This window comes from Elaeis guineensis, chromosome 14 (genome assembly GCF_000442705.2).
Source record: "Elaeis guineensis isolate ETL-2024a chromosome 14, EG11, whole genome shotgun sequence".
Classification (NCBI taxonomy): Eukaryota; Viridiplantae; Streptophyta; class Magnoliopsida; order Arecales; family Arecaceae; genus Elaeis; species Elaeis guineensis.
Genome location: NC_026006.2, coordinates 48,792,506 through 48,806,385, shown reverse-complemented (window position 1 = coordinate 48,806,385; position 13,880 = coordinate 48,792,506). Strand labels below are relative to the sequence as shown.

At 35.6% G+C, this 13,880-nt stretch overlaps 1 protein-coding gene and 1 non-coding gene across 2 annotated transcripts; one reads left to right on the top strand and one right to left on the bottom strand.

Annotated features, from left to right (window-relative positions):
• Positions 1 to 2,388: 2,388 nt before the first annotated feature.
• Positions 2,389 to 10,550, bottom strand: LOC105057793 (GDSL esterase/lipase At1g54790). The gene is made up of 5 exons (XM_010940491.4): positions 10,090 to 10,550; positions 8,437 to 8,637; positions 4,199 to 4,365; positions 3,545 to 3,815; positions 2,389 to 2,791 (listed from the first exon to the last, which is right to left on the bottom strand). Exons 1-5 carry the CDS (start codon positions 10,316 to 10,318, stop codon positions 2,523 to 2,525), a joined length of 1,137 nt encoding a protein of 378 aa, XP_010938793.1. The 5' UTR covers positions 10,319 to 10,550; the 3' UTR covers positions 2,389 to 2,522.
• Positions 10,551 to 10,954: 404 nt separating this feature from the next.
• TRNAR-CCU (transfer RNA arginine (anticodon CCU)) lies at positions 10,955 to 11,027 on the top strand. The gene has a single exon. It is a non-coding gene; the product is annotated as a tRNA-Arg (tRNA).
• Positions 11,028 to 13,880: the final 2,853 nt, after the last annotated feature.

Sequence of the window (13,880 nt, the reverse complement as noted above, 5' to 3'; positions counted from 1 at the left end):
ATATGTTACCTTTCACTCTACAAAGCACCTTAGGGGATGCTCTTTTCCTCAAGCAGAAGCTGCTTTGAACAAACACATATTTTTCTTTTCAAAAGATAGAACGATACAGCATAGCAACTATTACCAAATAGTAAATTATTTTTATTTATTTAATTTTACAGCATAACAGTTATTACTAAACATCTTTCTCTACTTAAGTTTAAAGTGTAGTAAAACAAAGTACATTGTTTATACAATAGTTACTTCACCTATAAGCACAACACAGTATAGCACCGCAGGGACAAACAGGGCCTATAAGTCCCACTTTTTCATGGCAGCCCCAATCCATCTTTATAACACTGCAGTGTTGACTGGTAAATGAAAGATAAGTAATGAAACTAATATTAGCTTTATAAGCTTTCGCATAATTATCTATTGGTGAGCTTTATAAGTTTTTTGTCTGAAAGTTTGTGATTGTCGTTTCATCGAAACATCAAGACATTCTTACTTTTCCAAATTTGATAACAATTGGTAACTTTGATTGCAGAGCAAGGCAGATGCTTTCAAGCATGTTGATGGTACCCCACAATTAATAACGAGGGAATTGTTGTATTGGTTACCACTCAGAAAGGTCATAGAAGGACCTGCATCCATCCAAGCTATTGGAGATAGTGTTCTGGGTGCTACTGTTTCAGAAAACCTTCCAAGAAAGCACTTGTCCAATTTTCATAGTTATCCAATAGTTCTGGCTTATTATTTTTATCGCACTTGATTCACAATGGCAAGCCTTCACCATTTTCATATGTAACAATGCATGATGACTTTAACATGCTAGTCTGCGAAGCAAAAGCCGATTGCAATTATAAATCAACATGAAACCAGCTAGTAAGTTTGACGCCTAGATCTTAACATGTCAACATGTGAAACCTTGATGGCCACTGACCGGATTCGAAGGAATGAGAATCAAAATGGACTGGATTAGAAACCGAAATGGCTGTATCCCTTGATGTATTTGATTCATGATAGAAATCAAATTTGGAATCAGAATAAAATTTGAATACTAAGAGGAAGTAGAAATTGAGGTATTTTTATTCCTCTAGAATTAGAATGAATAGGATGGAAACTCCTTCTAACCAAATGATTAGAACGGAAGTTATCCATTTTTATTCCCATTTCAAAATCCAACTCTCTCCAATCAAAAATACCGTAAAAATTTTATTCTAAGCTCTTACACCTATAACCTTACACTCTTTGTGCTTACAAATTAGAGTTCACACATTATATTGCAATGTCTAAGCCCACCATTTACCATTCAGCAGTGAGCTGAAACCTAGATTGTATTCAAAGCCTAAAGCATATACACTTCATAGATCCAAATCCAACATGTAGAGATGGCAATGGATCGGATATGGGTTGGGTTGGCTAATAACCATACCTATCTCATAATTAAAAATCCTATAATACCCATATCCACCTCATACCTGCCGGATCCATATTGAGTCAAATTAAGAAAAGATGTGGGTCGGATACATGTAAATGTTATAAAATCATTATAATTTTAAAATGAAGATATATATTTGGATTATATTGAATCAAATTCGGGATAGGACATATCATTACCTGTATCGGAGCCGAACTCACTTCTGATATTTTTTTATAAAACCCATACTTGGCCCTAGTTCTAATCATATCGAATAAAATTTATCTCATTTGGAGCGGATCTGGTATTCGATGGATTGGTTAAAATTGCCGTCCCTCTTAACATGCCTAATTGATAGACCGCTAGGTTGTGAACTTTTATTTTCATTGGCATATTCTTCATTTCTTTTCATGTCCACAGAGAGCTTAAAACGTAGTGCATACAAAGGTCAAAGCACCCTTCCCCCCTCCTCCTCTCCACACCCCAACCCAACCACGAGGAATCCTGATGTGCACTCTGCTCCTTTCTGGGGTTCGTTTGCACGCAAGGGGAAGAAAAATGCGACTGCATGAATCAAGGAGTGGCAATCCCTGATCCGACCTACCAATCCAACAGGAACCAGGCACAAGATGAGTGGGCTTGGATTAGATATAATCTCTTTCTGGTCATAAAATAGGTGAACAAGGCTACATGTTTATTAAATGACCTAGTTCAGGTTTAGAGGCTGACCCACTTGAGCCAGCTTGACCTAGCTCAATCTGTTTCATAATCAGGTTGAGTAACACGATTATAAACAGAATCTGGAAGTGACTCATTGTTAGACTGTTTAACTATACAAGGATAAAATTATACATCAAAAAGTTCTAAAAATATCACATAGAGCAACATGTTAATTGAATGCATGATTAATGGATTAACATTGATATCCAGATTAACTAGGCCATAATGGATTAATAACCAGCAACAATTTTGTATAGAGCTTTTGATCATGGAAAGAACTGAGCATGACATTTATTTCACTTGTTTAAGGAATACAACTTGATTTAATAACATTAACAACAATAATACATTTAACGGCTACATGGTCCGCCATCAGTAGACAGAATTGCAAGTCAACTTGGTCTCAAAACTTTAGTTTGAGAAGGAAAGGCATTTTATCTGAGAATGGCGGATCAGAGTACTTCCCAGTGAGTATTTGTGATGAAACATGAAGATTTCCAGCCTCAGTATAATGTATTCCATCCCAACTAACATACTCAGTAGTATCATTGCACCCTTTTGCTGTTACTGAGCTCCCATTAAAAATCTTTGTTTGTCCACATGGGATTCGACTATCATAATTCAATGGTGGCCCCCCATATCCACAGCAAGCTGTTGTGGGATGCTCAAACCCTGCAAAGCACAAGTCAGTAGATCCTTAAAAATATATTTTTGTCTACCTTCATTTTAAGAAAAGCAGACATAAAAGTAGAGGAGCTGCATGAGATGGAATAGAAAATTGATACCAGAACAATCAAGGCCTTTCTGACTTACTGGCATTGGTGAGTTCTACAGAATGCAACTACAAATTGCCTAAAATAATCATGTAGATAATGGATATATTTCTGTACTTGGCCACATCACCACAGAGAGAAGCTTAAATGTTTGTTGTGGTTGTGTCATATTCACCCAACAGGCCAAACTCTGGAAATAACATTGGTGTCAATGCTAAAACTTATTACTTGCAGCCTTTTACATCACTAATGTTCATTCAATACTTAATGGATTCCTACTCTTTAATGATGCAAGATTTATGTCATGTCAGAATGTAGAATATTGGCCTATTAGTTGAACAGAAGAATCCTTACTCCTTAGTGATAAAAGAAAATTGTTTTCATGTATTGCATAATTTTTCATAAAATAACATTTTTTTTATTTTCATTGTTAAAGATTTTATCAGTAGGATGTAACCACCTCACTTGGTTCAGCAAGAGGTCAGATTTAAAGATCATGACTCATCCACTTATGACTGAAGAAGTACCTCATTTACTTCTGTGTCAGTATTATGCCAAGCATGAGAAACTTAAATCAAGTTTAAGCTTACAAATCAGCATAGTTTCTGGTTTCCATAAGAAAACATGAATCATGAATGAAGTTGTTACCTACCATATCGAGAAAAATTTGCAACAAGGTTGTATTTTATGGAGAAGATGTCAATATAAGTAACATTTGCATCTGCAAATTGACCCTGCAATTTTGTGCAAAGTGCATGAAGCTGCAGATTGAAAAGCTTAGCAGCACGGTTGTGAGCATTCACACATCCAAGCTCATCCAGCTTCAATGGATCTTTGCCAAAAGTGGCTATGTTCTGAGGTAAGCACCCAAGTGGACCAGTATTATGAATCCAAAATCTCCTTGCACCTTGGTTATATAATTGCTGGAGTATAAAGAAAATAAAAGAAAAAAAAAAAAAAGAAGTTAGAATACAGCTCTATGTCGCAGAGACCCCACTACAGAAAAACTATATGAACCATGACAGAAACAAAGAGGACTGAACTTAAGATATTTAAAAGAACAGAAAATAGGTTATGTTTCCTAGGTAGCAGAGCTATTTTAACTAGAACTTCTTATTCTGAGAATTAAGCATATATAATACACAAAGAAGTCAAACATTTATGTATTATTTATGATCTAATAAGTCACTAAAAGGTTGCATTATGGGGGATACCTGTACCCAAACAAAATATGTCTATTTCTCTTATAAATCATTTTTTTAGATTACTTCACAAATGTTGAATCTAAAGCAGAAGATTGTCAAACCTTAAGTCCAGTTTCAAACTCCACCAGTATTGTTGGGATAGAAGCAATAACTTGGTCCTCTGTTTTGGAATAGAATGCGCCAGCAAGGTCATTTTGTCCTATGTCAAACATGTAAAGTCCTTGACTGAAGAAATCAACCATAGGAATATATCTGGTATATTTGTTCCCTGCAGGAAATCAAAGAAATTGTGCATGTTATACTCTAAAATGAATTACCAAATATGTATGTAGATGAATAACTAAACAGTGTCACTATTAAAAACATCAAATATGAACAAGTTGGTTGAATAATTAGTGTTATTATTTTATGTGTGCATATGAGTATTACACCATTGGGCACCTGACGAGGAATTGGACCTTTCAGGTTCTAAGCATTCTTCATGCTCAAGCTGAAAGGTCTCACTGTCTTTGATCAAATATTTTCAAATGGAAAAGCCTGAGTATCATGCACACAATTCAAGCATTGATATTTTACAACATATAAACTGGAACAAAATGAGCATTATAGTTACCATTCTGGCCAGTCCACCAACTGATGAAGAAGACAGGTGGGTACCACTGGTTTAGATTCAAATATAGCAAGTAATCTAGTGATGGATCTGATTTTTCTGTGATTTTCATCACAGTTAATTAGATTCGAACCTGAGAATCTCAGGAAGATATCTTCCAACTTCTAGAAAGGTTTTGAACTAACTAAATCTTTTTGACCCTCATTCAAATAAGCTACATCTAGATTTGCTGTGAAATGACCTGGAAAACAGTAGTCTGTCCATTTATTGTGATCAAACTACAAGTCCATTTCCTGCCTAAAACAGTACACATCAACCACAAAATTATATTAACAAATTGACCTTTCTACTTTAGTTCCACACAAATCCTATATTAAATTCAAAATTCCAACATTGGCACTTTCTACTGCATTGTGCTAACCTTCCATTGAACCCTATATCTCTTTTCCTCATTCTAGCTTGCATCAATTTTGCTATCAGAGCTTCGCCTTCTAGGTTTCCCACGTCAAATAATTTGCAAACAATTTTGCAGTTATCAGGACAGAATACATAAGAAAGTAGCCCAGATAAATCAACATCTCTAATGGCTATCAAAGGAGTTCAGACAGCAGTAGGTCAGTAAGGAGAAAGGAAATAGGGCTGGGTCTTTTCAGGTTATACTGCATGTACAACATGCACATGGAAATCAACTTTTCTGGTTACTTTATTTTGCATTTAATGTTCGTGTTGATTCAACCTTTAGCAATAAGCATACTGAATGAAATATCAAGCAGTTTTTCTTACCGAGCTTCGCAATGAATTATAGTGTTCTCAAAGGATGAATGGCATGACAAGTTTTTGCCATATAGATAGTACGGTTGTATTATAGTTTTCTTATTCAACATGTGCACATGCATCTTACTCAGTTATCCACAAAAGGGAAAGTATTGAACCTGTGATACCAAAATATAAGAATTTACAAAGCCACATTAGATTTTGAGCTTGTTCTGCAAAAGGTTTTACTAAGGTAATGAAGGATCAGTTTCTGAAGAAAGCTTGATAGTGGATTTGCGAAGTTCCTGCAATAGGGATTGAATATGATTCCTCCAGTTGTGTTCAATACAAGTTTGTCTATAAAAAGAGATTTTTTATTTTTTAAGTAAACAATGGAAATATCCATCAAAAATGAAAAAAGAAGATGAATTTTAAGGAAAAAATATGAAAAAAAGAGAAGACCTTTTAGAAGGATAACAGAAGGAAGATTTCAGCATATGCTGATCCACTGACTCTGTTCCAAAATGTACATACTTCCATGTGAGGTACACAGTGAAGCCAATCTTCTTGTAATGTTAATGATGAATTATGTTAAGGTATTGCATCCAAAAGCATGGAAAATGATGCACTTGACTAAAATTCCACAAGTCCACATCCTTCGCCGTAAAAGATCTTTTGGCTTAAAAAAGGTGGCAAGGTGTGTGTATATCACTAAAATTTTGTCAACGGCACAGATTATGATGTGATTGATATAAAGGCTTGTCATCAACTTCTGGGAAACCATGGCAACACAAAATAGACAGTTTATGACTACATAGTCACCTTCCATATCATTCAAAATCCTACATTATTGCTCTCACATAAACAAACCTTTTTGCCTCAAAAAGCTTATTGTGAGACTCAGCTGCCCTGAGGTTGCACTGTCAAGCATCTATTTATCTTCTTTTAACATAGCCAACTTTGAGGCATAGATATATGTGTTGTTATCCTTGGTGTCTAGTTGTGTCTATCATCCAAATTTTCAAGTGCAAGCCCATGCCAGCAGACACATATTGTGTCAAGCCAATATAGGCACCTCATACAGATCCGTACAGCACCTATTATTTTTAAAATTTTAAAGTATTTTTAATTCAAAAAATTTATTTTATGATGGATGGATGGATGGATGGATGCATGCATGCATGCATGCATGCATGTATGCGTGTATATATATATCTATGTATGTATGTATGTATGTGTGTATGTATATTTAAAAAATTTTGGCATAGTGTGGCACATCTGCCAGCACAACATTTTCTGTGCCTACTAGTGACTGGCACACAAAGTGGCACCAGCACTTGAATCCTTATCATCATCAAATGTACATTGCTATCTGTTCACCTTACTTTGTTCAGTATCTGGAAACTTTGTCAACCAATACATCCCACAGCCAGACAACAAGACCTGCAACTTCATTTTGCAGTTCTGCATTGCTGAAATCACCAACGCCGCAGATATTTTGATTGTTCATAACAAAGTTCAGTATATTTCTTGTGACTAGATTTTTCTTTTGGCTATTTCCAGTCACTTTATTATTGCCCATCTCTTCATATCTATATTAATATATTTCAATTCCATTTATTTTTACTCTGGAGTTATCCCAATGAAACTTCAGAGTTGTCAGCACTAGTGTTGTCCCTCACAGTTTTGACTCATTAGCTATTTTGGTGCATCACTTTCATGATTCCCTCATTGCTGGAATCTTTTTTTTTTTTTGGCTTAATATGTTGAGTCAACATCATAATCCATTAATCCCTATGCATCATGCACCACTCTTTCTTCAACTATTGTGCTACCTTCTACACGCTCCACCTTCCCTCCTTGATGCATATATTGTTGATTGCATATACTATCCATCTTTCTTACAACAAATTCTTGGTGTATCATCCACCAAGTAGAATGAGGCATTAAAAATATTATAGCTGCCCACTATGTTGTAGATACTCACAAAACACATACAATTCTTATATTTTCTCACATGTATTTTATTTATAGTTTATTTATAACAAATTATATTCCAATGGTCTATGTAAGTGTAGGATCTATATGTTGCAAAGCCTTCGCCTGCTCTCTTGCTTATGGCTTCATACTGTATCCTCATTATATACTAAAACCTGTTCCTTAAGTGTTACACTTTACAATTTTTATTTGGGTATCATTGGTACAGATCACATGCAAATTGATGTTCATGAAACTTTTCTTTGCTACATACTTATTAACTCATCCTTTAGCTCAAGCAGTTTATCACAGCCTCTACATAAATAATGCAATTTTAGATATGAAGTTTGATTGTATGTGCTAGCATTTATCCATATACTTATGGTGGTCACATCAGCACCTGGTTATTGGAACTCCATGGATTTAAACTCTTCTTACATGTCTTGGTGATATATAGAACATTTTCTCTACCATCTAGTTGATCTGATTATTAACAGGATAAAGGATTCATTATCCAATTTGTATCCTCTTTCCTAACAAATGTGATCGATTTGAACATGGCATAAGAAATGATAAAAAAAACAAATGAGCCCCGATGAAACAAATGTTCATCAAAGAAAGTCTAATTTTATAAGAAGACTAATATCCCTATAATCAATGTTTGCCATCTCGGTACCGGATTCCATACCGGTACAATGCTGGTACAGTGTCAATATGGCTGGTAGGGAGTCGGTTTGGCATACCAGGACCTAGCACGCCCCCTATAACAAATCTTGGTTTGGTACCAGTATGGTACGATATACCCGATACTAGATGGTATGCACTAATATGGCGAACCATGCTCACAATATTGATTCAAATCATGGAGCTCCCAATTATCAACTCTAACACAAGGTTCACAAGTTTTGAGAAAAGGTAAGATAGAATTCATTAGCATTAGCAACTTTTATCATGCAACAAGCCTAAAGTTCCCCGTTCCATCCAAAAAAGAAATATTACCTTCACCTAGCAACTCAAGAACTCGGTCTTTAAATCGAAAGAACTGAGCAACTTGAATGCCAAATGAAAATGGGCTGACAGATGATGCTGTTGCTGGAAGTATTGCAGACCCAGCTGCAGCAAAGTTGCAACCTTTCTGGAAACTTGGTGCACCAACAGAATCCAGATAGGCATTAAGGAATGGCATATCCATAGCATCCACTGCAACAAAAAAAAAAAAAAGAAAAAAAGGGAAAAAAAAGAAAATTGTATGAGGATAAGATAATGCGTCAGACATACAGTATGCTAAGAATAACATATATAAAACTACATTATCAAGAAAAATGGTGTGAAAAAAATTGCACCAATATCAAACATAAATATTGTGAATAGCACCATGGCACATCAATGACAACAAAAACAATGATGATGACAACAATAACAACAACAACAACAACAACAACAATGACGACAACGATGGTGACAACAATGATGAAGCATTTGGCTCTGGTGTTGATGGTTTATAGCATTATGCATTCTTCATGCAATATGTTGTATAATCCTGTTCGGTGGCAGATCAGGCAGTATATAATATCTTAGGTTTATCTTGTTGACTATGTCAATAAAAGCATTTTGCTATGTGTTGCTTGATTGATAGTAAATAGATGTTTTGCATATATAATCATTATTCCTTTACTCTGTGTTCTAGCAACTTAGTTAAGTTCTTTCATTAAATGTGTCATTCTACTTTTTTTTTTTTTTTCAAGAAAATCTTCTTCAGATTCGAATGAACACCCAGAAGATCAGAGAGGTCATTAAGCCGGCAACAAAATGGAGGCACAACCAGATAGAAACGAAAATTATCAAGAAATGAGATTACATAGAACAGGCATTCTTGCAAGGTATAAGATGAGTAGACTCAGATAAGGAAGCATCAGAGTTTTATTCCTTCCAGCAATGTAAGACAATCAATTTTCTGTTGAACAGCCCTTGATTTTAGATCGGAAAATCCTTTCATTTGCTTGAAGCCATATCCACCACCGAATCACCACAGACACCAGAACCCATCCAGGTCTCAACTCTTTAAAAACATGCGCTTCTATCCAAGTGATCCATGTTCTTTTACTAAATATGTCGATCTTAATAAACTCAATAATCAGTAGCCTTGTCGCTTCAAGCTGCAATCAAGGTGAAATCCAGCAGTCTTGACCATAACTTGAGTTACTACTTATTTTAACTGAAGGGATTTTCGTAACTAGGCTCAGTTGTATAATGTAAGCATTCCTGCTTGCAAACTTAAAAAATTTTGGATTCTCATCACATAATTCAGTGACATTGTTGAATTAATTCAAGTGCACAAATCATCATTACCAAACCAAAGCAGTCTCATCAGTAACCACCATTCCACCCAACAGGCTCGCACAAAACAACCACCATGACATCGACCCCTAAACTGCTAGTTAAAGGCCTCATAACAATTTCCTCAAAAAAAAGGCCTCATAAAAATTTCCTCAAATTACTAAAATTATCAATATTCGCACATTAAAGACCTCCTTTACCTTCAATTTATCGACAAAATATCCAAAACCTAGTGCTCAAATATAAGAGGAGATAATTCTGGAGATGACAAAAGTGTGATCCAGAAGGAATTAAACTGGAGAAGGGAGAGATTACTGAGGAAGTCGATGATGAGTCGGCCATCGCAGAACCGTCCGGCCGGCCGGCGGAAGTAGGTCTGACCATTAGGCAGCTCGAGGCTCTCGAGGCCGGCGGCGATGCGGACGCCGGTGTCGGAATTGGAGTCGCCGAAGTTGAAGACGGCTGGGTAGTTAAAACTGACATCAGCAAAGGCAAAGGGGATAAGTAATAAGATTGAGGCGAGGAATTTAGCCATTGGAACCATAATTCTTAGCCGAAAATTGTAACAAGATTTGGTCTATGGATCCATGAGCGGAAGACTTGGAATGGGTTTTTGCTTAGAACTGGATTTATATATATTTGGATATGGAGGTAGTGGGACGTAAAAGATAAATTGAGGTTGGTGGGAACCCTGCAACTTCCACGGTTTTAAAAATCTTTTACTCTACTCCAAAAGTGAGGCCATGCCACGCTTGCAAGAAATAGAAATCATTAAGTAGGGGGTGAGAATGAGAGAGGCTGAAGAAGAAAACGACTTGGTAGCGATTCGTTCACGGGAATTTGTGATTTCTATCGGACGGATTTGGTGGTTGGGAGTAGGGGGTGGGGGAAAAATTTGGCAATGGCTGGTGCTACGGTTGTCGAACAAGCAAAGTCGGTTTTGAGCATGTTGGATGCTAAAGATGTGATCAGGATTAAGATTGGTAGCCAAAAAGGGCAAAATTAAAACGATGACTAAGGTTATAATTGATTTTGTTGAGATATGGATTACATAAGACTAAGAAAATGGGATCTGGTTGGATATGAACAAATTGGGTTTCCAGTTCTTGATATCCAGTGACCAAATTTCTGTGACTAGTTTCCGACATCTGTGTGAAACATATGATCGGGTAAAATGTCAGCGCCTGTAGCTCAGTGGATAGAGCGTCTGTTTCCTAAGCAGAAAGTCGTAGGTTCGACCCCTACCTGGCGCGATTTTTTCTTCAAATTAAACTTTTCCTTTAAATGTTATGAAACGTATTAATATCTTGCAGACTCCTCCATTTTAAAAAAATTCACAATCTAATACACTATAAAAATACATTGATCTGTTGCAAATTGAGGATATATATCTAGCACCGTCTGACAGAATGTTGTATAAGAATTATTGTAGCACTGTTTAAATACCAACCAATAATATCTTTCAATTATAGCAAAATTATTCAAATATCAAGCAACACAATATATATTTTTTTTTTTGATGAAATGGAAGGTTGCCAATCTATTTTATTAAAAAAATCAATGAAACAGAGGCATTTTTGTGCCACAGACTATTTTGACCATAAGCCGAGATGGCTTAGGCCTGAGCCCAAGAGAGAAACAGGTCAGGATAGGGGTATAGAGGTTTCAGATATTACTATTACATGGGTAACAGCATCGTAACATATTTTGTCCTCGAGTTCAGTGGCCATTTTGCTTTAAAAATCTCTTTTCATTATTATTCCCCTTCAAACTTCAGCTGTTAACTTGACATCCTCTAGCACCCATCTCATCAGTTCTTGTGAAGATTCTTGAAACTTATCCAGTAAACAAGCCATCCAGCTATTAAATAGTCCTAGAGAATGTTCTAGCAAACACATTGCCGACTTGGCCTCAAATCTAAAAGTCCAATTATCTCTCCTTCCAAATGCTCCACATAACTGTCAGGACCATGCAGTCGCGAGCTCTAATCAATTTCTTATGCGTGATTAATCTTCTCCAAGTTGTGCAGAATTCTTCCATTAAGGTTGGTGTAAACTGAATTCTTAATGCTCTGTTGATCTTATCCCATATAAGATGAGAGTAGGAGCAATCCAGAAAAATATGATCAATTGTTTCTTCTACATTTCAACATAATAAACATGAGGGAGGGCTAATCCAATTTCTCTTCTTCATGTTATCAGCCGTGATGATCCTTTTGTTATAAACCAACCAGTTGAAGGCTTTCACTTTTTCCGGTGGAGGGATCTTCCAGTTTATCCTTGCAAAATGTGAAGTTATCTGTCATGCCCCCGATCCGAAATTGTGAATCGAGGGTCATGGCAACCGCCGCATACTCATAGAAAACTCTTCCCATAAGCATGCAAGGCATCTTATCATGCTATTCTAAAACAACAGCGGAATAATTAGTCAATAAATTAAATCCAAAACATAACGATATAAATTTCTTCTTTAATATCTCAATAAATTCAACAACAATTCAAAGGCTTTGCATCAAATTCAATAAGCCTTTCAACCTAAAATAAAAGTATGAAGATTCTGCTTCTGATCACTCTTCCATTCATATCTTGTATCATCTTAATTCTTCAACATCTGTAAAAACAGTAAAATAGGAGGAAATGAGCTAGACAGCCCAGTAAACAATGATCACTTTCAACAGATTTCATCAGGCATTTAAGTAAATAATCATTTATAGAAAATAAACATATAGAGTTCATCAATTCGAAATCAATTTCAATTATACAATATAATTCATGCCAAATTCATTTCTTTTTCGAAAATTCAAGTTTCTTTCGAGATTTCAATTTCTTTTATTCTTCAATTCTTTTCGTCAACCATGAGCTATGACCATATTTTCCCTGTGGCAGGGTCATAATACCGCGTATCTGCTTGTGGTGAGCTGCGAATCATCTGGCAGCAAAGTCCTTCGGAACCGCTGGTCTCTCTGGCGGTTTGTCGCTGGTCTCTCTGGCGACATGTCGCTGGTCTCGCTGGCGACATAAACCCTCAGGACAATCAATTGCCAACGTATATGCCCCCATTGGCGAGGTCCTTTACATAGTCAGGTTGTCAATTCATAATGTTTCTTATATCATAATTCTTCATAAATCATATTTCATATTCTAATTTCGATAATAAAATATATAATCATGTAGTATCGAAATCAATCAATGTAATGCATCATGAAATCAATATGTTTAATTATGCTTCATCATAGCATTTCAAATAAGATATTTTCATAACAAAATACCATTCATCCAATTCATGCATTGTTTCACAAATCATGTCAGAAAAATACATTATAATTTGTCGATAAATCTAGAAAAAGTAAAACATTACTTATCTCAAACGTATTCCAATAAATCCACATAATTCTATAAATTTTCTTTCAAAAATTCTGTTCGTAGATCATATCGCGTTATCCCATGATCAAACATCCACAATCCTATACAGAATCAATTTCAATAATTAGAAAAAATACGAATACCATATTTCAACGGTTTAGATTGGGTCCGATCATCTAATTTTATCTAATCAAAATCTAATTAGGACCTAAATGATCCAAAGTTTGACTATCAGATCAAATCGGATTCGAAGTGATAGGACCGATGTTTCTTCATCGATTTCATAAAATCAAGTGGAGAGAGAAAATCAGAGGAGAGAGAATTCATGAGGTACAATTCAAATTGATCAGGTGACACAATCCAATATTACGATTGGTCCAATATCTCAATTGGTGAAATCAACATGATCAAATCAAGTCATGGCTATATCGAAATCATGGATAATCAAATCTAAAGATTCATGGTCTGATTAAGGTGGGTGCCAGTACGTTGTCTGACAATCATGGATCAGGATTCTTCATTAGAATCAGATCAGGACTATTGAAAAAATTTTCTCATTGATAAATTGATCAAGAGAGAGAAATCGATCGAGAGAGAGAAATGACTTTAGAGAGAGAAAATTTTAGAGAGAGAAAATTCATCTTGAACTCCTCAGATGATATGATTCAACAAATTCGATCGATTAGATCAAATCATGCTAAGATTATCATGTGGACAATTCAATAAGATCATGAGAAATAAAAT

Coding starts and splice junctions, on each gene's coding strand:
- LOC105057793 (XM_010940491.4), bottom strand. CDS start 10,318: ATGGTTCCAATGGCTAAATTCCTCGCCTCAATCTTATTACTTATCCCC. Junction 4,366..8,436: donor TCTTGAGTTGCTAGGTGAAG/GTAATATTTCTT, acceptor GATTTCCTGCAG/GGAACAAATATACCAGATAT. Junction 3,816..4,198: donor AGTTTGAAACTGGACTTAAG/GTTTGACAATCT, acceptor TTTATACTCCAG/CAATTATATAACCAAGGTGC.